This window comes from Cryptomeria japonica, unplaced genomic scaffold (assembly GCF_030272615.1).
Source record: "Cryptomeria japonica unplaced genomic scaffold, Sugi_1.0 HiC_scaffold_12, whole genome shotgun sequence".
Classification (NCBI taxonomy): domain Eukaryota; kingdom Viridiplantae; phylum Streptophyta; class Pinopsida; order Cupressales; family Cupressaceae; genus Cryptomeria; species Cryptomeria japonica.
The window spans coordinates 1897760-1923918 of NW_026728834.1; the positions used below are offsets into that span (position 1 = coordinate 1897760).

Consider the following 26159-nt stretch of genomic DNA (forward strand, 5'->3'; position numbering starts at 1 on the left):
CAGATTTAGCATAAGGCAGGGACTCTAGCTGTATATCACAGCTCTTGTTTTTATTGATCTTTTGAATTTAATCTGGATAATGTTTAAAAACAATTATAGTACAACAGCAAAATTATGTGAGATATTATTTTTGATGGGGTTTGTGGTTGCAATGTGTATAGAGACGTTAGCAAGGAATTCATATGATTTTTTTTATTTTCTCTTTCCAATTAGAAGTATTAGTTCATATAACTTTTTCTTGTTTTCTCCTCTTTCCACATTACTTGTGTAGAGGGGTTAGCAAGGAATCCAATAAAATTCTTATTGTAAAAATTGTATGGTGAGGGTTGTGCTCTTTACTGAGACCCTATAGTAGTCAATCATTGGTCCAAAATTAGTGGGAAATAACTACTTCATTACCCTAATTTGAATCCAAACAATTTAAATACCATTATTCAATGTGTCAACTACTTTGTTAAATTAATAAAATTCAATAAGTAATTAAAAGACTAAAACTGAAAAAAAGAAAGAAAAGAAAAAAGAAAAAAGATAACAATAAAAAAATATAGACCATACATTGCAAGTTGTTAATTGAAGTTCACCCCTTGAGTGCTATGTCTCTATTTTTGCTTCAAATGTGCAACCGATCTATTAAAATTCCCTTGTTTAAACATAGGTATACTCTTGACAAAATCTATAAATACACTTTCCCATAAATGAGAAGGTATTGGAAGTGGCATGGGTAAACCTATTATTTTGTTACCGAGTTCACTTGTAGCACAAATGACACACCCATTTACATATTTTTACATAGTTTCATTCATTTGAGGAAAATAACAATAATGTTGCAACTAAGCTACTGCTTTACGTGCACCAAAATGACCAGAAATAAGAGAAGTATGTGCTTCTCTAGTTACATGTACTCTTTCATCCCTTGGACCACACAATTTACCAAGATCATATAGCAGTTTGTCATGAATGTGTAATCTAGAATTCTTATACTTGTGTACCATGGATTGGTGTTTCATATACATCCTTGAAATTTCCATCTCTAGCATACTATTCGATATAACTTTCATGAGCTAAAGAACTATGCTATAGGATAATACATGGATTAATATAAGGACTTTTTGTTGATGTTATAAATCATCAATTTGGATCAATTAAGGGAATCCTCCTAGATCAATCATCTCTTTGGTGTTACTCATAATTACCTCCTAGTTTCGTATTAGTTAAGTCACATATGTAGACTTCCAGTAGGGTTTTTTAGTCTCTTTATTGATACTTTTTTATTCCCTTTGTAATAACCATCCATCTCTGGAATATTTCAGCCATTTATTTATTTTTCTGCCAAGACCAGTTATCAATTTCTTCATTTAGTCATTCCAAGCTATTTTTGGACACCAAATTTCCTAAACTCTAGATTTTTAATTTATCCTAGTGTATTTATGTCATTTTCCATTTAAAAAGCTCCATATAGGTATTCAAGGCACAAAAAAATCCCTCTGTTTTTTGTTGCAACTCAATGTAGATAATGCAATGTGTTTAGGTAGATTTAAGGTTAGGGTTGTTGGAAATTGACACTATTGGTTAGGTTTCACTATGTTGTCATTGATGGAAACATTATTTTGGGTTCCGACTTCATATGGTGTACCGGCAAGCACTTTATAGACTCTACACCGGCACTAGCACCGACACCGACAGGATAAAAGATTTCTTTGGTCACCAGCAATGCAGATCGACATGGTATGGTAAAGGTCATCGGTATTAGAGGCCGACACATCTTGGATCCGGCATCAGCAACTTGTTTTAATGCTTATTCATTTATGTTATATGGCCAACATGTTAATATGATATTGTATATATCCTTGTAAGCCGACATAAGGCATAAATTTGTATAGGGTATATAGGGGAGATTGATTAGATCATTTTGAATAAGGATAGATATGTGGAAGTGATACATGGATATAATGTAATGTGAAATATATCATAGAGACTGTGTATGCGAGGAACTCATTGTAAGGGTTATTCTGGTACTGAGGTTTAGGGTTTTAACTGGAATAGACTGATCTTAAAACATAATTGTATTCTTGCATAGGAGATGCTATATTAAGCAGTTCATATTTCTCTAGATTGTTGTCTGGATTGTTATGTAGTCAGTGAGGCTCCTATTGTGATGAGCAGTGTGGTCTAGGTTGTAAGCCTTCTTGCAAGTGCAGGCCCATCATATATTTTAATATCTCTTCATATGGCCAATGAACTGATATTGTGGGTCACAAACCCCACCATGGTTTTTCCTCTTTGAGGTTTCCCATGTATAATAATGTGTGTTATGTTTCTCATTTATGTATTTCTCTTAATGGTTGCATTGCTTTTTTCAATTTTGTTTATATCGATATACCAATTGGTGAATGAATGTTTTGTTAAGGCTAAAATCTTATATTCTGGTATAACACTAATTCACCCAACCCTCTCAATGTTATTGGTTTCCAACAATTGGTATCAGAGCCTTGTGCGTCAAAGGAAGTTTGACAACTTGATAAAGATCCTGAAACCAGAACCATTGGATATGGATTTGGAGAAGTAGCTTAAGATGGCACTTGAAGATTATGATGCTGAAAGATTGAAGAACTTAAAGCAACAAGATGAGTTTAATTATGCTAAAGAATTTATTCTTGTCCTACAAGAGAGACTATCATCTGTTCAAGCTAGGAGAAAGGAACTTTTGCAAAATCAAGATGATGAAAATGCACTTAAGGAACAATGTCAGAAATTGAGTCAGGAGAACATGGTTATGAAGAATTAAATGCAAGCTATGACTATAAGGATGTCTAAGGAGACTGAGGATAGAAAGAAAAATGAAGAAGATCTTGTTGTATCCCTAAAGAACAAATTTGAAGAGTGTGGTAGGTTGACTCATCAAAATGAGATGTTGAGGTCTGATTTGGTACAATCCCATAGCAATGAGCAAGAAATTGAAAGACAAATGTCAATACTAAGAGATTATTTAACTACTACAACTGAGTAGAAAGAAAAATTCAAGATCAGCTCAACATAGCTTGATGAGTTATCGAAGAGATAGAGGCGGATTGGAGATTCCACTGGACTTGGATTTGAGCAAGGATAGAATTATGGTACTACTAATGAAGATCAAAACCATAAGGCACTGATAAGGAAGTTCAATACTTATAAATTCACTGGTAGATTTTTTGTTTGCAATAGATTTGGTCACATGGCTAGGCAATGTAGAAACAGAGCAAATTAGAACCCTGATTCTGCTCCCTATAAATGTTCTAAATGAAATAAAATTGGTCATAAGATAAAAGATTCCAGAATGAATGTAAAATTCTATGCTTGTGGAAAATTTGGACATATGGCTAATAAGTGCAGTTCAAATTTCACCGGTTTTAGCAAGGTAATTCAAAAGAACAAGGTTACATGCTATGCATGCAATGAAATTGGACATATTGCTAAGTTTTATAGAAGCAAAAATCCATCGGTTAGAAATGTAGGATCAAATGATAAAGGAAAAGAGAAGGTTAGTGAAATCCGGCAAGATCACACTCAAAGATGGGTTAGAAAGATAGAAGAGCAATCATCAGATGGGATTGTCTCAGTTACCTATTTGATAGAAGAAGCTATTGCTGCACCGACAGTGAGCTCATCCAGTAACTAAGGCAAATGCTTTAGGGGTATGCAAATTTCATGGAAGATGTTCTAGATATTGGAGAGGATTATCCAACATTGATATGTTTAGAGTGAGATCCGGTATCTTTCACCAGTAGTCATTTATGTTAATGGAAGATTAGGGTTTTCTCGATGTATAAAATGCCGATTACACTTTATTATCAACCACCTAGCATTCAAAGCAATTTTAGAGCAATTCAGAGCAACTTAGTGCAATCAGAAGCTATTCAGAGGTGATTAGATTTATTCTTGAGCGATCACATCGACATCTGGAAGGATTTGTTGGAGGTTTTCACTGAGAGTGAACAAAAGGTATTTTTCTTGAATCATGGAATTGGGATCATCTTCTGCTCTTGTTTTCATTGCAAATCCAACTATAGGAGAATTTAAGGACCTCCTCAGGCCAATTTTCAAATTCTTTCCACATGTGGCTAACAAGGAAGATTCAGTTGGAGCATTTTCTCACGTCATGGAAGGAGTGCTATATGTGGAAGATGTTAGGGCCTACATTCATTGTCATATAGAAGACTTAGGAACTTCTAAGATCAAGGGGATGTATATGAATGAACTCATGGGAGAATTTGGTAAAATCAAACTAGCATATAAACACATCAAAGATCTAGGGTTCACAGATATTCTGGATATGCCAGAGTTCGAGGATAAGATTGTCAGATATGTAATAATTAGAGTACATGGGGAATTTATATGGCTGGACAGACCCTAGAAAATTACTAAGGAAGCCATCCGAGCAATTACGAGTTTGCCATCAATAGGGAAACATCCGGATAAGAAAGTATCAAATCAATTCGTAAGGAAGATCATCGGTGCCACATCAAGCAAGAGATCGATGAAGGTGAGCACCATCACTGACATTGACATCAAATTTGGCAATATGGTTGTAGACTACAAGGTAACTCAGTCTAATCGACTGAATTCAGTTTCCAGTTCATGCATTTTGGCTGCTTATAAGCTGATGAGAGAAAATATCAAGTTAGATCTTTGTGACTGGATGCTTGAGGAGTTATTGATCAATTTAGGGAAGATTAAAGGTGAGAAGAAGGGCACGTTCTAGTATGGAAATTTGTTAGTCTACTTAAAGTTATACTTTTTGAATGATACTCCCATTTCTGGAAGGAAGTAATGGGTTTTTGACATCTTGATAGGAAGAAAAATAAAGCAATCAATTGTTGCATTGGGAAGTCTTAGAGTTGATAAGGTATGGGGTTACTTCAAGGCTTTTTAGAAATCTATGAGGTCTAGAATAGGAATACCTAAGAAAATAGTAGAGAAATAATCTACCGACATTTGTTTCATCATGAAGAAGGATGTGACTCTCATGGAGGCAATCAAGCCCTGAAAGATTTGGATAGAGGAAACGGGCTATGAGGTAGATGCATTAATCATTGATGCCTATGCAAAAATTTTGATTGATGCTGCAAATTCTTTATTTATATATAGCGAGCGCACTTGAGCAGTGGCCTGGATCTCAGTCAGCTGTGATACCAAGTGAGAGAGGACTTTGTCCATATAAATACTGAGCTTAAGACGAGGGAAGCCACCATTGTGGATGCAGGCATACCATACATGCATATGCATGCCCATATCTCAAATCATTTCATCCTATTTGTATTGTGGGACATTTTGATATTATCTAGTTTTACTAAGATATTTCTATGCACTCTTACTTTTATTTGAGCTTTATTTATTAAAAAAAATATATTTATAGTTTTAGCAGCACGACTCTTTTGAAAAGATATATATAATTTTATAACTTTAAGATGGAAAAAATAATTTATAACTTTAAGATAGAAAATATTTTATTTTTTCCATAATGTTATTTTGAATAGTTATTAGTTGTATATTTTTTGAAATTATAAATAGACATGAGGTGGCATATCTGGAAGATATCAGATCAGATCGTATGCTACATTGGTTTATAGTGTCGACCAACTTTAGGCAACTTTAAAAATATCAACGTCCATATCAGCTGATGAAGCGGGAGCCACCTTATTGATAATCACGGGCTAGAATTCAGTAACATTATTGTCTCACACTTGCAAAACTGAAAAGCAACGCTATCAAAGTAAAGTTATCAGATTAATCATAAATTACGTGAATTCTTTTTTCTGTTTTTTCCGTGATTTGAATTATTTTGTCAATTCAAAGGACAATACCCAAAGCAGAATTTGTGGTATTGTAAACACAACAAATCATATAAAATTTCATTTCATTGAAAATATATAAGAATCATACAATTTTTGGCAAACTCTGTGAAAGAGAGTTGTGTGCCCTTGAATCCATCCCATTTGGGCAAACTCTATAAAAGAGAGTTGTATGCCTAGAATCTATCCAATTTGGGCAAACTCTGTAAAAGAGAGTTGTATGCCCGAGCCTCTACAATTTAAGCAATCTTGTGAAGGAGCGTATGCCTATAACTCTATAACTCTATAACTCTCCAACTCCTTGCAATTGGATTCGAATTAGGCTTATTTAGAAGCTTTCAAAGAAGCTGAACAACCACCACATTTTTGTCCTCATCGGAAGTCGAAAAGACAATCCAATATTGAAAGGTTATTACATTTATATGAAGACAAAAATTAATTAAAAATTAAAATATTTAATACTCGGACTTATTTCTAATCCCCATGACCATCTTGTGAAAGACAGTCAGTCCCACCGACAACATGTTGTAGTGATTTAGAGATACAGAAGTAAACGTGAGAGTCATAAAAGGATGATATAATGTCAGGGCGTACGTGTCCATAGTCATTGGGAATATAGATTTCTTATGTGATATTTAAATAATCATCAAACAGTTTTATAGTAAATGGCTGGTTGTGGCAACACTCTATTTAAATAATCATAGTTTTATAGTAATTTTCATATTATTTTATCTTATTTTTATTGATCGTTTGAATTTAATCTGGATAATGTTTAAAAACAATTATAGTACAGTAGCAAAATTATGTGATATATTCTTTTTGATGGGGTTTGTGGTTGCAATGTGTATAGAGAGGTTAGCAAGGAATTCATATGATTTTTTTTCTTTTCTTCTCTTTCCAATTAGAAGTATTAGTCCATATAACCTTTTCTTATTTTTCCCTCACTTCTCATTAGATGAGTTCATACAACTTTTTCTTGTTTTCTCCTCTTTCCACATAACTTGTGTAGAGGGGTTAGCAAGGAATCCAATAAACTTCTTATTGTAAAAAATGTATGGTGAGGGTTGTGCTCTTTACAGAGACCCTATAGTAGTCAATCATTGATCTCAAATTAGTGGGAAATAACTACTTCTTACCCTAATTTGAATCCAAACAATTTAAATACCATTATTCAATGTGTCAACTACTTTGTTAAATTAATAAAATTCAGTAAGTAATTAAAAGACTAAAGCTGAAAAAAAAAAAAAAGAAAAAGAAAAAAGAGAACAATAAAAAAATATAGACCATACATTGCAAGTTGTTAATGAAGTTCACCCCTTGAGTGCTACGTCTCTATTTTTGCTTCAAATGTGCAACCGATCTATTAAAATTCCCTTATTTAAACATAGGTATACTCTTGACAAGATCTATAAATACGCTTTCCCATAAATGAGAAGGTACTAGAAGTGGCATGGGCAAACCTATTATTTTTTTACCAAAATTACCAGAAATAAGAGAAGTATGTGCTTCTCTAGTTACATGTACTCTTTCATCCCTTGGACCACACAATTTACCAAGATGATATAGTAGTTTGTCATGAACATGTAATCTAGAATTCTTATACTTGTGTACCATGGATTAGTGTTTCATATACATCCTTGAAATTTCCATCTCTAGCATACTATTCGATATAACTTTCATGAGCTAAAGACCTATGCTATAGGATAATGCATGCATTAATATAAGCAATTTTTGTCAATTTGGATCAATTATGGGAATCCTCCTAGATCAATCATCTCTTTGGTGTTACTCATAATTACCTCCTAGTTTTGTATTAGTTTAGTCACTTATGTAGACTTCCACCTGGGTTTTTTAGTCTCTTTATTCATATTTTTTTTATTCCCTTTGTAATAACCATCCATCTCTGGAATATTTCAGCCATTTCTTTAGTTTTCTCCCAAGACTAGTTATCAATTTCTTCATTTAGTCATTCCAAGTTATTTTTGGACACCAAATTTTCTAAACTCTAGATTTTACATTTATCCTGGTGTATTTATGTCATTTTCCATTTAAAAGCTCCATATGGGTATTCAATTCACAAAAAAATCCTTTAATTTTTTGTTGCAACTCAATGTAGATAATGCAATGTGTTCAGGTAGATTTAAGGTTAGGGTCAAGGTTACATTATAGTTAGTGTCCACATTGAATTAAGTTAGGGTAATGGTTATATTAGGGTTACAAATTAATTAAGAGAAATATTCAATTTTAGATTAAATTAGGTTTAGGGTTGGGTTTTAATTGGGGTTATAGCTATAATTAGGGTTAACATTAGAATTGCGGTTAATGTTAGAATAAAGATTATATATCAAGTTATAATTATGGTTATGGTCAATATTAGAACTAGGGTTAGGGATAGGGCAAGGTCAAGTTTGAGATTAGGTTGAGTTTTTAATTAAGATTAAGGTATGAGTTCTTAAGTTCAATAAGAGTTAGGATTGAGGTTAGGTTAGGTTAGGATTCTTTTAGGCTTAGGGTTAGGGTTCAAGTTCAATGAGGGTTAGGGTTAGAGTTCAAGTTCAATGAGAGTAATATATATAGCAAGCGTAGTTGAATAGTTATATGGATCTCAAGTGGCTCTGAGCCACAAAACATTGCCTTGTAGAGACTAATGGAAGATATAAGTGACATATAATTGTTTATTAAAATATTTCTATGGATGTAGGCATAACACATGCATGTTAATATTTCAAATTACATTATTTTATTTTTGTCTTTATCTTATTTTTATTGTGGGATATTTTGATATTTTTGGTCAATATCTACTATCACATTATTTTCTTTCTATCTTCATTTTATTTTAATCATGGGAATTTGATATTTTTAAAACACACATACTAATGTACTTTATAAAGATATTTCTATGGATGCATGCATAGCATACATGCATGTGAATGTCAATATCTCAAATTACATTATTTTCTATCTCTCCATCATATTTTTACTGTGTAACATTTTGATATTTTTTAGATATGTAGTAATGTATATTAGTAAGATATATTTGTGTTCTATTAATTTTATTTAAGATTTATTTAATTATTAATTTTTAAAAAAGATATGTGTAGTTTAGTAGCTTGATTCTTTTAAAAAGATGTGTAATTTTATATGTTTAAAATATAATTTTCTTCCATAAGATTATTTTGTATAGTTTTCTGTTATTTTATATATTTTTAAAATATATCATTTATTTATTTTTTAAATAAAATTATTTAATATTAATACATGCATTTTAAAAAAAATGTTTTATATTGAATGCAAAATTCGATAAACTTTCTTTGTAATTCCCATAATTCATATGGCTAAAATGAAAAAGAAAAGACTAGTTGTATTATTTTTTCTTACAGAACAAACAGGTTTTGAAGGGACTCAAAACGCTTTAACAAAGATCTACAACAAGTAGCTGGATAAAGATATACCCATTTTAAAATAGAAACCCAAAGTCAACAAAAAGTGAAAACCTAGCAAAAAGACAGCAAAGAGGAAGAAACTAATACAAAATTTTTAGGGCCTTCGCAACCTTTGTTTCCAGTTGAGTCATGTTTAGAGCAATTTTCTTGAGTTCCTAAATTTTTTGGTTTGCAAATTTCTTCTTCAAGTTGGCTTTGGTTCTTTTGGATGGCCCAACCATTTCCTCCTATTTTTTATCTATGGAATCCACATCCAAGGTAGCTGCTTCTTGATGGATAGTTTCTAGTTTCCCTACCATGGTATTTACACTTTCAACAAAACTCTTCACCACCTTGTGTCTACATGTAACCAGAGAGATAAGGTTCCCATTGACTTTCTAAAATTTATTCTCCATCTGACTCAGTCTGCCTTCATATTCTTTCTTGAGTTTATCTTTGAGAAAAGATATTTTTCTATCATAATCTCTCTTTATATCACTTACAGTGCTCATCGTTTTCTGCACATAGTCCACAATTGATTTTCTCTAGTCCACCATCCACTATTTTACACCTTGATTTTCTTGTTTCCTATTGACTGCCCGAAGTTTGATATTGATGCCCTTGATCTCATGGAAAGCCCATTTAAACATCCTAAAATTATCCACAATTGAATCATGGGTAATGGCCAAGACATCATCTGGGTTCTTTCTATCCAAGATAAGAAAAGACAAATTTGTATTTAGATCATTTGAGAAGGGGGTCTATCACTCCTAATGGGTGCAAAAATGGACTTATTCGGGATAGAATTGTAGGAGGGAAGTGATTCAGAATTAAAAGTGGACACAAGGGATGCTTTGACTCTCTTAAATTTGTGACCAATCTTCAAGGAAGAGTTTGGCTCAGAGGAAGACTAGTTGTATTGTTTACTCATTATAATATCATATTTACAATCAATATGGATCGACCAACTTGATATAGAACTACAATATAATACTAGAGACACACATTATTACTTTAATGAATTCAATCAAATGAGATGAGAAGGACGACTAATTTAATAAATTATTTACTAAATGACCCTGAAACACTGTTTTTGGAAATAACTACAACTGATTCTTAATATAACTAATATTTTTGAAAAGCTATCTATTTGTAATTCAAATTCTACATTTAGGATATGAAACTAAATTAATGAGGAAATCTTATTGAGTCTTCTAATCAAATATTAAAATCAATGAAATTAGATGCATGGATATTTATTTATAAATTATATACTAGATAATATACAAATTAAATGAAATATCTTATATAAATTATATTAGAAGCTCAGTCTAAAATAATAGCATTATTTTTTAATATGTTGGTGTGAATGGAGTGTTATCTAATCAACTCATCACCTAGGTTCTATTGACACTAATTGTGTAAGTTTACTTAGGATACCCACAAGATACTTATCACTTAAAGTCTCAAGTCATAATCTGATTACGACACATGTCATAATATTAGATAATATTATGTTTCATTTTGGTCTATATAACACATTGGCTCTTAATGTAACTGAAACACTATTTTTTGAAATAACTACAACTGATTCTCAATATACCTAATATTTTTGAAAAGGTATCTATTTGTAGTTCAAATTCTACATTTAAGATATGAAATTAAATTAATGAGGGAATCTTATTGAGTCTTCTAATCAAATATTAAAATCAATGAATTTAGATGTATGAATATTTATTTATAAATTATATACTAGATAATATACAAATTAAATGAAATATCTTATATAAATTATATTAGGAGTTAAGTCTAAAATAATAGTAATAGTTTTAAATATGTTGGTGTGAATGGAGTGTTATGTAATCAACTCATCGCCTAGGTTCTATTGACAGTAATTGTGTAAGTTTACTTAGGATACACATAAGATACTTATCACTTAAAGTCTGAAGTCACAATCTGATTACGACACATGTCATAATACTAGATAATCTTATGTTTCATTTTGGTCTATATAACTCATTGGCTCTTAATGAAATTTTATTTCATTATAATTCATTATCATTGTATACTTGCGTCTTGTGATAGATACTCTTATTCTCTCACATTTGATCTCTTGTATATTTTCATTGGAGCTCTTAAATCATGGATGGTTACATATTTAGCAAAATCTTGCATGGTATAAAGCATTCCATAAAAACTCATTCATGATACTAAATCTTGTGGGATTACTTCTTGATAGTATAAGATCTCCACTTTTTATCACGCGATGTCTTGAAAAATTAAGAAAACTTGATAATAATACTAGATCCTATGGGGATCTTTGTGAATTTGTACTATAGGTTCACTTTAGATAATGTTAATGTAAATCTACTATCATCATTGAGTTCAAAGGTCTAATGTCCCAAAATATTAGATTAAAATGTTACAAAATGTAATGCTCCAAAATATAAGATTAAAATGTATGACTTTTTTTCGATAAAACTCGAATAATTTAAATAATTTAAATAATTCTTGTAGGGTATAATATTTATTTAAAGAATAAAACACTCCCAAATTAAACATTGATTTACATCAATCTAGTCATAATTTCAAATAATTGAATTAAGATAGATAATAGCAAATAATAAAAAATATAAAAAAAATTAACAGAATGAAATCAAGAAATTGACACCCTCAAATTCTATTAATATTCATATTTATGGACTTAATTCAGCTATCATATATATATGGCATGATATTATTGCGACAAGTATCACTCTAGTGTCCAAACCATCCAAGTATTAAACTTATTTGGTACCCATTTGATAATTTTTTTATTTTCTTTTGTTTTCCTTACCTCTTCATTTCTTAATTTCTCGGGGTGAGCTTGGCCAATAAAGAAAACTATAATATGGATAAATTCAATCCAAAGTTTATTTCTTTTATTTTACATACTATGAAACAATGAAAGTTAAATGAAGCTATATTTTAAGAAATTTTCAAGTACTCTCATAGATATATGATAAGATTTTCAAATCTTTTCTATAATTTCTTTCTCAATTTATATTGTGCTTATCATACCAAACTTAAGGATTTGTTCTATAAGTTCATGGCGGTCTATTAGAGTGGTTTTGTTAGAGAAATTTTTGGTTGACAATATAGATAGATTAGTGTTAAACTCTTGGAGCATGTGTTAACCCCTAAGGAATTTTTGGCATTAGTGTCAAATGGTTGATATTTCCTTGACATTTGAAGCATTGACATTTTATGCTTGCCGTTGAAAACTTGTGCATATATGGTTGTGACTAAGTCACTAGGTGATGGCTAAGTGGTTAAGCCACCTAAGTGACTACCTGAAACATGTTATAATGTTTATTCACCGCACTGACAAGGACATACCAGGCATATTGGTTTGTTTTATTATTTCCCACTGAAATACTTGGTGAGTAGGACATGACATATCATCGGCATTTTGTAGAGGCATATTATATGGTTTCAAAGCTTAGCTTTGTAAAATCTTTATTTTTGTTTTGAAAGCCTTTAAGATCGAAGTAGGGCACACACATGGAATTCAAGTTTTTGTTCTCAACCAAGGAAGTTGCAATAAGTGTGCATGACAGTTTTTCATGGGCAATGCATGATAGTTTGACTAGGAAAAACATGGAAATGATAGGAAGTTTGAAGACGTCTTTAGGTGTTTTCATTCCAAAACCCATATTTTGTGTTTGTTAATCTCTTTCCAGCATTTAGTAATGTTATTGTTTGAATTCAAACTGTTTGAGGAAAATTGTTATTTTCTGTTGCTTGAGTTATGAAAGTGATTAAGGGGAGTTTGATTTGTGTAGACACTTAAATTAATTATTTGCATTAATTAATTTAATTCTCTCTCACATGATTAATTTATTTAATTTTGTTAATCCTTATTATTTCTCAGTATTGAATAAATTTAATTTAATTAATATTGTCACTATAGTCCAATAATTAATTTATCAAATAAATTAATTATTTCCCTATTCTTCTAAAGTCCCTCCAATAATTATTTCCTCTAAACCCACTCAGTTAATTAATTTTAATTAATTAATCTAGTCATGTGATTCCTACAAATCACTTTTTCCTAATCCCACTTAGCCTAATTAATTCTTCTAGAATCTTTCATAATCCCACATATTATTATTCTTCTATTTTAAATTCCCTGCTCATGTCACATCAACATTGAGCCTCTCAAAGAAATTCAAATTTATTTGAATCCCTCTATGCATCCTCATTTTTAAATTTCAAATTCTTTTCCCCCCTTATTATTATTCTTCAATTTTAAATTCCCCACTCATTTCACATCAACACTGAGCCTCTCAAAGAAATTCAAATTTATTTGAATCCCCCTATGCATCCTCATTTTGCAATTTCAAATTTCTTTCCCCCCTTTTCCCCAAGGAATTTTATATTCTTTTTTATTCCTTCAAGGTATCCTTGATTGATGCCAACTACTTCAAACCAATCCTAGCCCTTCATCATCTTTTGATCTCCACCCTCCATTTAAAATTTGAAAATCTATAAATGGAGGCCACTTCTCTCATTTTAACCATCTCTTTATATTCTATCCTTATACTGTCAATTTTTATCTTTCAATCATAAATATAGCAATCTTCATTAGGAAGACATTGTATTGCTTTACTGTTAAAATGAAATGATTCTATGAAGGACTCATCACAAGCTTTTAAACATAAAGAATCATTTTCATTAACTTCATGTATAAGATTGAAAGCTTCATACTCTGGTTGCATGTAAATCTGAAAATTTTCATCCTTTGTATTTTTTGGAACAAGATAACTTTCCATACTATTAAAACTAAAAGTTTCTATTTCTAGGTAATAGAAAGACCTCAAAAAACCTTTTTCATTCAATCTCGTAGGTTCTCTAATGTTGTCTTGATTATTCTCACTTACCATTGTTTGACTTGCATGAGACTGAACCGTTTCTTGCTGAACTTCTTGCTCATTCATGACAAGGTAGTTGTAGGAGAGAGATGAAACTGAGATGAATGGAGCCTCATCATCATAAAATTTTAATTCTTCTTTCAATTGGGATACCTTTTATTATATTCTTGCAACAACCTTGTCTTTTCTTTTAGCTCTTTGAGCTTGTGAAATCTAACAAAAAGACTTCTCCATAAAAGAGAAGATACATGATCGTCTGTTATACTTAGTTTGGTTTTTACAACATGAGAAATTATTTCTTTGTAGTGATCCCAAAAGTCATGCAACACTTTATCATCCATCTCAAGAATTTACAAGCTGGTGGGACTTGGTCTTTTCCCCAATCTTGCAGCCTTTTGATTTTGCATGATGATTTAATAGAGTCGCCAATCCTACACACACAGAGATAAATCTAAAAATCTAGGGAAACCAAATGCACTAATCTTTGATTCTGAGTCCCCAACAGAGTTGCCAAAAATCTATTGGTAAATAGATTTGTCCCTTTCCTGAAATTTATTTGTTTTCTTTGAACAAAATTATAACTCTTGTATGCCCCTTTATGAAAGGAAACAAATTACCAACAATTGGATGAATTAATTAAAATCCAACCTCTGCATTAGAGGGAAGCTCTTCGTATGATTTGCAATGAATTTAATACAAAATTAAATGTTGACACTTTTTACCAGAAAGCATGGAAAGGCTTTAGCATTCATCCATCAACACAAAACAATGCCTTCAAACTGAAACAAATATAATATTCTGAAGATTAAATAGGAGCTCACTAACTCTAATTCAAACACACGTTCACTTTATAAATTTAGAGCATAGAAAATGCACAGCAGTATTGATGTCTAATCAATACTCTCTCATGCCTCACAGGACAAGGGGGATCAACATAACTCAATACACAATAAATCTGCTAACAATTAATAGTAACCATGAATTCAAAAAAAAACATAGAAATAATTGATCATAAAATGATATCATGCCCATAGTAGATTTCTCAAGAAATATTGCTAATCTTTAAACACACAAATTCAAAGACTGCACACCATAACATTTTATTGATAATCATCGATTCCAGTTTAAAGCAATTCATAGAAAAACAAAATGGATATTGTCTGTTGCTCGAAAAATCATAGTTTTTCTAGCCCCTTTCTTTTCTTTTTCCCCCATATATATAGTCTCTCTTGTTTTTAAGAGACTTTCAGTTATCAATAACTAATTCCTAGAAATATTATTAATTAATCTTTTCTTTAATCTTTTATCCACTTCCAAATAACTTTTTTTAAAAAAAATCTTCAAATCTTTTATCTCAGAATTTTTATAGACCCATACTTAGAGATAAATAACTTTTTAACGTGATAATATTTGTCCGATCGCGCCAGTGAGAATTTAGAAAACTAGGTTTTCTAAAACATATTAAAAATACAGCGCGATCCAGCAGTTGAGTTGACAGTTATGCCCCCCGCACTGAGATTGATTTTTTCTCTCTCAGAAAATTCATGGTTATAGATTACATTGAAAATTATAAACATTAGACATGCCAATGTTATTGGATTATTGAACTCGCTGAAATCACTCTGAACCTGCATCTGATGAATTTGAACTCTGAATTTGAACCTCCAAAATTGAACCTTGAACCTTGAACCTGCACGCTTGAACCTGCGCACTTGAACCTTTGAACCTTGAAGAAAAGAAGGTTCAAAGTTCAAGTTCAAAGACCAAAAATTACAATGAACCCAAAATTTGAACTTTGAACCTTTTTTACTTGTGCGCTTGAACCTATGGGCTTGAACCAAAAAGGTTCAAAGTTCAAGTTCAATGAACAAAAATTATGAAACCCGCTTCAGTTGAATTTGAACTTTGAACTTGAACCCGAACTTTGAACTTTTTGAAAAGGTTCAAGGTTCAAGTTCAATGGCAATTGTTCTTTTGGGTTTCCATAGGAAAACCTCCATAACTTTTTACTGAGTGCTCTGTTTCTTATGAAATTTTAACTATAGAATAAATGGGCCTAGTACAGCATAACCTAGAAATAATTTTTTCATAGGACATATAAGACTTGAGATTTAATTGTTTGCGTATATGGGTAACCAAAAAATAAAACAATTAAAATCTCCCAGCCAACATGGAGTTTGGCCATAAAAACTTCAGCATTAAAACATTAACAATAACTAATTTTTAGTTGATTATGAGGCTCTAGGAACAAGCAAAAATATAGGGTAAAAAATGAAAAAAGGCATAACCTTTGCATATTAACTCGGATTTTTTATTTTCTAAAAGTGTTGGAAAGATGATTCAGAGATCTAATCTATGGTTTAAACCATTTTTTCAAGATTTGTCTTCAAAAATTAGTTGAACACGTCCAAATTTGACCTTTCCTTTGAGAATTTTTGAGAATTTTTTTTTTTGAAATTTATCAAAAAGTCATAAGGAGTTCACTTTTGAAAGTATGGTTTTTTTTAGATAATCAGTTTGGTGTGTTTTAATCACATTTTCAAAATGGGATTAAAATGAACTCTACACATTTGGATTTCGAATTAAAAAGAGCAAGTGTAGTTTAAACCCAAGACCCACTTATGTATGCTCTCCTCTCGCATCCTAGTGTCGAAGTTGAGTACACTTGAAATAAGTGATCTTGTTTTCATTTTTTATTTTGTATCATTTCATTGTGTTTTTTCATATTAAGTCAAAAAATCCAAAAAGAAATCATAAAACCTAAAAAAGACATAAAATTGAAAAAAAAAAAAAATTCAAAAAATCAAAAAATCATAAAAATCAAAACATTTCAAAAGCCAAAAAAAAAGTGCATTACCCGAGACTACTAAACTATCTTCTACAGGACATCGGCCCAAGATTCCACTCGTCAAAGATTTCATTGATCCAACTTTGAGGCTACTAACATGTTTGTTTTGTAGGTTGCCTAAGAAAATTTGACCAAATGTTGTATTTTCTTAATCATTTTTCTAGGCACTTACTTTCAATTAGGGGTAAAAGATCAAGTGCTTGATTGTGTTTGGGGAAAGTGTAGAGGTAGGAGAGTATACTCTTGTCTATATAGAAAATCAGAAATATAGACCCCAGAATCTTTTTAAGTTTGTTGTGTGCATACCTTCCTAATTTGTTTGACACATTCACATAGGCATTGGTGAGAGTTGAATGACCCAAGTGAGTATGACTAAAACCCAAGCATTCCAATTCACTACAATAAATAAGCCTCTTGGGATGAAAATTCTGGAGGATAGAGCTATTTTAGAGTTCACTCTCATATCGTGCATTCTGTACGGCCTTTTGGCCTCGATCATGCTTACATGACTACATTTTTCTCAGTACTTTGTAAGGCTATAGGCCTTAATCACACTTGGGTGACTACAAGGAGTAGTCTTCAAACAAAAAATCCTTACTAATAGCCTCAGGATTAGAAGCCACCCAGTTCACCTTTAAAAGGTGGATAATCTTTTTGCAAGGGGGATAGTAACTCCCCCAAGAGACTTGCCATTTTGTGCTCCCATTAGTGTTTGGAGTTGGCTAATACAATATTGAGAATCCATTGCGTGAGACTTAGTGGTCATATTCTGATTAGCTATTGGGTGTGTACCTGAGTCAACAAGAAAAGGTTTTCCTCCTCAGCCAACTTCCTAGGGTAACATGATGTTCTTGATGTATTTGTTTGAATCAATGGCTAATGTGTTTGCTATGTCTTCTTGCCAAGAGTATAATTAGTCTATCCAAGTCAACATCCTAATCATCATAATCTGAGTCATATCTTAGTCCCTAATCATTTCCATGTCCTATTCAATTCATACCCAAATCATACCCTAGTCATATAAAAACATTGAACCAACCTTCATCAAGTCCAAGTCATAACAAAATCCAAGTCTTCCAACTACGTCAAAACTCCGCTCACTTTATATTTAATAAGATGAAGTTGTAAAAACATCCTAAGAAGTCAATCCACCACCCAATCAAGAAAAAGAAGCTCACACAAGCACAACTCATTAGACACCGAAATTTTTGGTATACAAATCGCAAACTCTTGCTTAAACATAGGACCTTTCTACACCAATATCATGATTACATACATGGTCATAGAAATGAGTTTGATGCTAGTCATGAACTAAGAGTATGAGATTTACACTAAGGATCTAGCTTATCTTTCAACACCAACAATCACCAGAATCAGGGTGTTTGCATACCCTCATAAAACTTACCATTCAAACCAATCACTTATTGAGTCATGTTTATACCAAGAATAGTCTAGTTATCAAGTTTATTCTAATCATCACTATCACTTCTCTTTGATCTTTCATCATCAACATTTTCTAAGGACTTAGCACATCAACCAATCTTCAATCAATCATCTTTAATCAATCAATCCTCAATCAAATCAATTCTCAATCATTCGTCAAATTAACCTCACACTAAGGTTTTATGCCTTGTGAAGTTTTATTTAGACCTCATCCTTAATCAATCAATCATCCAGTCTTTATGCTTGGGAAAGAATTCTCCCCAAGTATCTTTGCCACCTCCTTTGGGTCGATCAAGACTCTTATCTTATGTCTTTATTTTTCTTGGGATCATTAGTCAATCCTTAGTAGAAGAAAGGCTTCGATCATTATCCTAAGGGCCAAATATTACCCAACTTGGTTGTTACCTTGCTTGTGGTTTCATCAACATCCCCCACCTAAAATCCTCATCCAAGGACTAAGGTGAAATCCTAATCAAACTTGTGTCCTAATCTAAGGACCCCATTAATCAATCAATCCAATTTCATCAAATCCAAACCAAATCCAAAATCCAAGATGTTTTCTAAGTCCTTTCATCAAATATTTTTCTTCCAATCAATATTTCTAAGGTTATTCTTGTATGGTCACAACTCAATCCTGAAAGAAAAAGATGGCCAAACAACAATATGACATGCTGAACATTAATGCCCTATATCAAGACTCTACATAAGGATCTGCCCAAAATGCGTAGCCTGACATCCAAGATCAATAAGAAGAAGGGGGCCCTGACATGGTTGACCAAGATGAACTCTCCCCAAAAGTACAAACATTTTGAAAGTACAATCAAGAAATGATGGAGAAATACATCCGATAGAATCCTAGTGGTCTTATAAAGACTCTTATTGAAAATAGAACTCGACTTCCCCCCAATCTTGTTAAATCCATTCTTGATCAACAAACACAAGGAGGTCTTGCTCCTACCCACATCGTCACACCTATCCTTCAACCCCAATCAATTGCACCCCCATCTACCATTCAAACCCAATCAATAGCACTCGTGGCATCCGTGCTCATAGTCTCCATCCCACCTTCTTCCTTCTTGGCTTCCATGTCAATATCCAATCCGATAACATAAATTCTCCAACATGCTTCTATGCCCTCTTCTTCTACCCAACCATATTTCTCCATTTCACAATCCTCCATTTCTCTCAACAATGTCGCTAATTTTATCCAGGCCTCACTTCCCCCCATCACAACAATTAATGGGTCAAAACTGATTATCACTTAAGTCCTCGTGACATCAGTCATCACATCTCATGTCCGCTATTCTTTATCATATCAATATATTAGTGGTGGTAGAACATCTTCCATAACCCATCCAATACTAGATGCGAGCACAATCCATCATGTTCAAAATCCACAACAAGATATCATCAAGGAAATCTAGGACATGACAAACATCATCAAAAAATGAAGGAAGGGAATAACAAGAGGAAACCTTACTCATTTCAGGAATTTTGTCCCTATCTTTATGACCCATCCATATCAGTTGCACCATACCCATCAGGGTTTAAAATGCCTAAATTCACAAAGTACGAGGGCAAAGGGGACCCTCGAAACCATGTCAGTGAGTTTAATATCTTATGCCAAGAAGTCTCTTATAGTGACTTGTATCTTCTTAGGCTCTTTCCTAAGAGTCTCACGGGAGACGCTCTTTCATGGTTCTCATCCTTGCCTTGAGGTTCTATCACCTCCTTCCCAAACTTAGCAAAAACGTTTGTGGTCCACTATGCTTATAACATTGTTAACAATGTTTCTATGATGGACCTTTGTAACATGAAATAGAGGCCTAGAGAAACTTTTGCTAACTTCTTGCAAAGGTGGTGACACATTATTAGGAAATTCTAGTGGGATATGCCAAAACAACATCAAATTGAGTTATTTCAGAAAAAATCTAGTACCTGAACTATCTAGACCGTTGACATCTCAATGTATAATTTTTTTCCAGAAGTTGACTGACAAGGGTTTAGCCCTTGAACATGTCTTGTTAGAGGAAGGTACCCTAAAACATTATCAAAAATAAAGTCAAAATTTCTCCTCATATCACAATAACAAACCAAAATTTTGGTCCAAAAACAAGAACATAGTCAATGATGGTGTGAGTGAAGCAAAATGGGTCCAGACTGTGGCCTCTCCTCCAAAACCCACTACCATCAATCACCAATTCAACAATCAAAACAATCAAAATCAATCCCAAAAATCTTTTAATAATGTCTCAATTCAAGGGCAACCACCCCAATCTAACAATAGGATTCCGAGAGACTTTACTCCTCTTGCTGAGCCCCTTGAGGTTGTGTTCCAAAATCTTGTCCAAGCAGGTGCAGTAGTCTTCTTGATGACTCACCTATTTGATCCTAATAAACTCAAACCTAGGTGGTACAATTAGAATGAGTATTGTGAATATCATCGTATTAATGGGCATGATACACGAAAGTGTATGAAGCTAAAAATATTCATACAAGATCTTATTGATAAGGGTGATATTGAGGTAGCAACAATAAAACCTATTAACAACAATGACAAACTAAAGATGTACCAAGAATTGTTCCCAAAACATGAAAAAGGCAAGGGATCATCATCTAATGTGGCAAACTATGATTATACCAACCATGTAACAATTTGTGACTCTTTAGTAGGTCGCATTGAGCCTGCAGATACCCATGTCAATGTCATAACTATCCAAGGAGCTAAACCTCCCCCACCCCAAAATAGACCTAGAATTACTATCCAAGGTGGTTCTCCCCCACCCCAACTACCAAGTCGACCTAATCCCACTAAGATAGTCATTCAAGGTGTGACACCATCCCCTTCTCAGAATGACTGCAATGTAACTACTCGTCACATGAGAGTAATTGTTCAAGGAGTCAATCCCCCACCAAAACCTCCCCCATGTCTTCAACTTGTACATGTGACCTCCTTGACCATCTTGGGAAGACCTCTGCATAGATCTCCATCCTAGAGATTCTTAAGACTTCCCCTATCCACAAGGAGATTTTGGAGCAAGCCCTCCCTAAGTCATGTGTCCCTGACAACATCAATGCTACCCAGTTCCAAGATCTCATTAGAAACCTTGCTACCCAACAACACCTTGTGTTCACCTCTAATGATGCTCCTATAGATGAAGACCATAAAAAACCACTTCATATTGAAGCCCTTATCCAAAAACACAAGATTAAGTGGATCTTGATAGATGGTGGATCTGGACTCAATCTTTGTACATATAGATTAATAAAGCAATTGGGGATTTCTTAGGACCTGAAAGATACATCAAGAAGAATCACAATAAAAGCTTATGATGATGCAAAAAGGGTTCCAAAATCTTGTCCAAGAAGGTGCAGTAGTCTTCTTGATGACTCACCTATTTGATCCTAATAAACTCAAACCTAGGTGGTACAATTAGAATGAGTATTGTGAATATCATCGTATTAATGGGCATGATACACGAAAGTGTATGAAGCTACAAATATTCATACAAGATCTTATTGATAAGGGTGATATTGAGGTAGCAACAATAAAACCTATTAACAACAATGACAAACTAAAGATGTACCAAGAATTGTTCCCAAAACATGAAAAAGGCAAGGGATCATCATCTAATGTGGCAAACTATGATTATACCAACCATGTAACAATTTGTGACTCTTTAGTAGGTCGCATTGAGCCTGCAGATACCCATGTCAATGTCATAACTATCCAAGGAGCTAAACCTCCCCCACCCCAAAATAGACCTAGAATTACTATCCAAGGTGGTTCTCCCCCACCCCAACTACCAAGTCGACCTAATCCCACTAAGATAGTCATTCAAGGTGCGACACCGTCCCCTTCTCAGAATGACTGCAATGTAACTACTCGTCACATGAGAGTAATTGTTCAAGGAGTCAATCCCCCACCAAAACCTCCCCCATGTCTTCAACTTGTACATGTGACCTCCTTGACCATCTTGGGAAGACCTCTGCATAGATCTCCATCCTAGAGATTCTCAAGACTTCCCCTATCCACAAGGAGATTTTGGAGCAAGCCCTCCCTGAGTCATGTGTCCCTGACAACATCAATGCTACCCAGTTCCAAGATCTCATTAGAAACCTTGCTACCCACCAACACCTTGTGTTCACCTCTAATGATGCTCCTATAGATGAAGACCATAAAAAACCACTTCATATTGAAGCCCTTATCCAAAAACACAAGATTAAGTGGATCTTGATAGACGGTGGATCTGGACTCAATCTTTGTACATATAGATTAATAAAGCAATTGGGGATTTCTTAGGACCTGAAAGATACATCAAGAAGAATCACAATAAAAGCTTATGATGATGCAAAAAGGGTTTCTAAAGGAACAATCACTTTGCCTCTTCAAGTGGGCTCTATTATAATTGGGACCTCTTGCCAAGTTTTGGATCTTCATCTCCACTATAATATCCTCCTTGGCTGCCCATGGATTCATTCTCTTCAAGATGTTCCTTCCACCTACCACCAATGCATTAAATTCCCTTTTAATGGTAGAGAGATCACTATCAAAGGTGACCCCCAACCCTTGCAGTACTACAAGATCCTAGAAGGGAAGCATCCATATCATTGCCCATTAAACAAAACTACCCCCACTCCTCCATCTGATGCATCAAACGTTGCCTCCACATCATCCCAAGAAAATCCCAACGTCAAGATCCTATACAATGGTTGTGGAAAATACAAACTAGGAGATGTTTTATTAATAGGTAATCTCCCCTTGTCACCTAAGTTGTTTGGTGGACCCAAAGAAATAAAAAAAAATCAGAAACTTCTTATACAATGTAAAGACACCACCTTCAAGTAGTGGGGCCCACTTGATGAAGAAAATTTAGAGACAAATTTTTCCTCTTGGATATATCGTGAAGAGGATGAAGAACCAACAAACATACCCAAGAACATGCATCCAAAAGCATCAGCCATATTGGAGAAGATGGGTTATAAAGGACACAACCTAGGGTGAGAAGAGAAAGGAATCAAAGCACCAATAAATCCCATCTCATACAAATACATAAAGGGCTTGGGTTAAACTCCAATGCCTAATATCACTATCATTGGTGCCCCTTTATGCCCTTCCTTGGATGTCAAAGACTCTAATGAAGAGGAGTTCCATGAAATGCATTTTGCATACAAAGATGATGTTTTATTTGATACCCACCTCAACACCATCACCCCCATAATCCCCCCACTCCACATAAACTATAGCTTGTTCACCCCAAGCTCATAGATTGGGACCAATGAGACAGATCGACTTTAGACATCTATGCCGATGATAATGCTCTCATGACTCTCCTAACTATATGCAATTTTGAAGACTGCAATAGAGTTCATGGCATTCAATTACATGAAAAAGGATACTTTGGTAGTCAGGTCAATGCCCTTAGTTGTAAAAAAGATAATAACAAGAAAAATCATAATTCCCTAGGTGAAAACCTCCCTGAGGCACCTTTGGATGAAGAAAAAGTTAAAAACAAAGTTCATATCCGAAAGTGAAAACTTGGATCAGGCACTTGAGGATGAGGGACTTGACCTCCCTACCATTGTTCCTCCTTAATAGGATAGGTAAACTTTCCTAATAGAGGAAACATACACTATTAAAGTGGGTACTAAAGACACTCAAAAGAATGTATTCATTGCCAAGTCCTAGAAAGATCAAGAGAGACTGAATTTTATCAATTTTCTTACACAAATGAAGATCAATTTTTCTTCGTCATATGCTAACATGCCAGGCCTAGATCCTGACTTGGTAGTTCATAATCTTGTTGTCTGTCTAAATACAAAACCAATAAAGAAGCAGTTATGCAAAATGCATACACACATTGCACTCCTCATCAAAGCAGAACCACAAAAGTTATTAGATGGATTCATAAAACCAATAGACTATCTTGAGTGGAAATCCAACATTGTACCTATTGGAAAAGCTACTAGGAGAATCTGCATTTGTACTGATCTTTGAGATTTGAAAAAATCCTTCCCTAAGGATGATTTCCCACTCCCCAACATAGACATTATTTTAGACCTCATAGTGGGACATGAAATTCTATCACTTATGGATGGATTTTCTAGCTACAATTAGATCAAAATCGTAGAAGAAGATCAACACAAAACAATATTCACAACACCATGGGGCACCTTCTATTGATGAGTCATGTCTTTTGGTCTCAAGAATGGTGGAGCTACATATCAACATACAATGACAAGAATTTTCCATAACCTCTTGCACAAAATCATGGAGGATTATATGGATGATCTTCTAGGAAAATCCAAGACAAGACATGAGCACATCCCTATCTTAAGGAAATTTTTTGAAAGGTTGGAAAAATACAAACTATGGCTCAATCCTAAGAAATGTGTCTTGTCACATCAAGAAAACCGGTAGGATTCATTGTTTCCCATAGAGGCATCGAGATTGATCCAAAAAAGGTGAAATATATCAAGGAAATGCCTCCCCTAAAGACCCTTAAATAGCTACACAACCTTTTAAAAAAACTCCAATCTATCAAATGCTTCATCTCATAGCTTGCCGACAAATGCAACCCATTTGCTCACCTATTACACAAGGATACCAGATTCAAATGGAAATGCCTATGTCAAAAGGCTTTTGATAAACTCAAAGAATATCTTGCATCGCCTCTGATTCTTATGCCTCCTATTCCATGAAAGCCACTTCTTTTGTACATATTTGCTACTCTCGTGGCATTGGGGGCATTATTGGCACAAATAGATGATTAGGGAAAAGAACATGCTATATACTACCTCAGTCACACATTGATAGGGTATGAGCTCAATTATACCCCTATTTAGAGAGCATGCTTAGCACTTGTCTTTAGTACACAAAATCTTTAGCACTACATGTTTAGCAAAAAACAAAATTGATTGTTAAGATCAACCTCCTCAAATACCTCTTATCAAAGGTTGCTCTTACTGGTAGAACTCCTAAATAGGTCATTTTGTTAAGTGAATTTGACATTTAATATGTGGATAGAAAATCAATCAAAGGACAAGTAATAGTAGATCAATTGGTCGATGCTCCACTTCCAGGTGACCATCCTATCCTCACAGAATTTCTAGATGAGTTTATAATGACCATGACCACATCCTCCATATGGTAGTTATACTTTGATGGTTCTTGTACCCAAAATGGATCGGGGGTAGGAATACTGTTGATCACACCTCAAGGAGATTGCATCCCTAAATCATACAAGATAGCCTTTGCATGCACCAATAACATTGCAGAATATGAAGCACTAATTATTGGACTACGCCTAGCTATCCAATGAAAGATATTGGAATTACATGTCTATGGTGATTTCTAACTTGTCATTAAATAAGTCAATGATGAGTACCAAACAAAAGATGACAAGCTTCTTCCTTACCGTAGTATGGTTGAATACCTCAAGTAGCATTTTACATTAATCAAGTTTGATCAGATTCTATGTACAAACAACAGAGTTGCAGATGCAATGGCCACTATTGGTTCTCTTCTTCAGATGTCGACACATAGTCACAAGTGTGATTTTTTGGTCAAGAAACTCTTCATACTGGCATATGACCTTGTAGAGTCTAAAATAGTGTGTGTACTTGTTGATTCTCAATCCCTTAGTATTAAGAGACTTTCACTTATCTAAGAGACAACACCTTTCCCCCACACCTTACCAAAACT

General features: G+C 33.6%; 1 protein-coding gene across 1 annotated transcript in view; it reads right to left on the reverse strand.

The window, feature by feature from the left end:
* LOC131860460 (BURP domain-containing protein 5-like) overlaps positions 1 to 19682 on the reverse strand; it is a 38175-nt gene extending 18493 nt beyond the window's left edge. The window contains exon 1 of the mRNA XM_059214862.1: positions 19473 to 19682. Within this exon, the coding sequence (XP_059070845.1) occupies positions 19473 to 19682 (210 nt within the window). The remainder of the gene's footprint in view (positions 1 to 19472) is intronic.
* Between the last annotated feature and the right edge of the window lie 6477 nt (positions 19683 to 26159).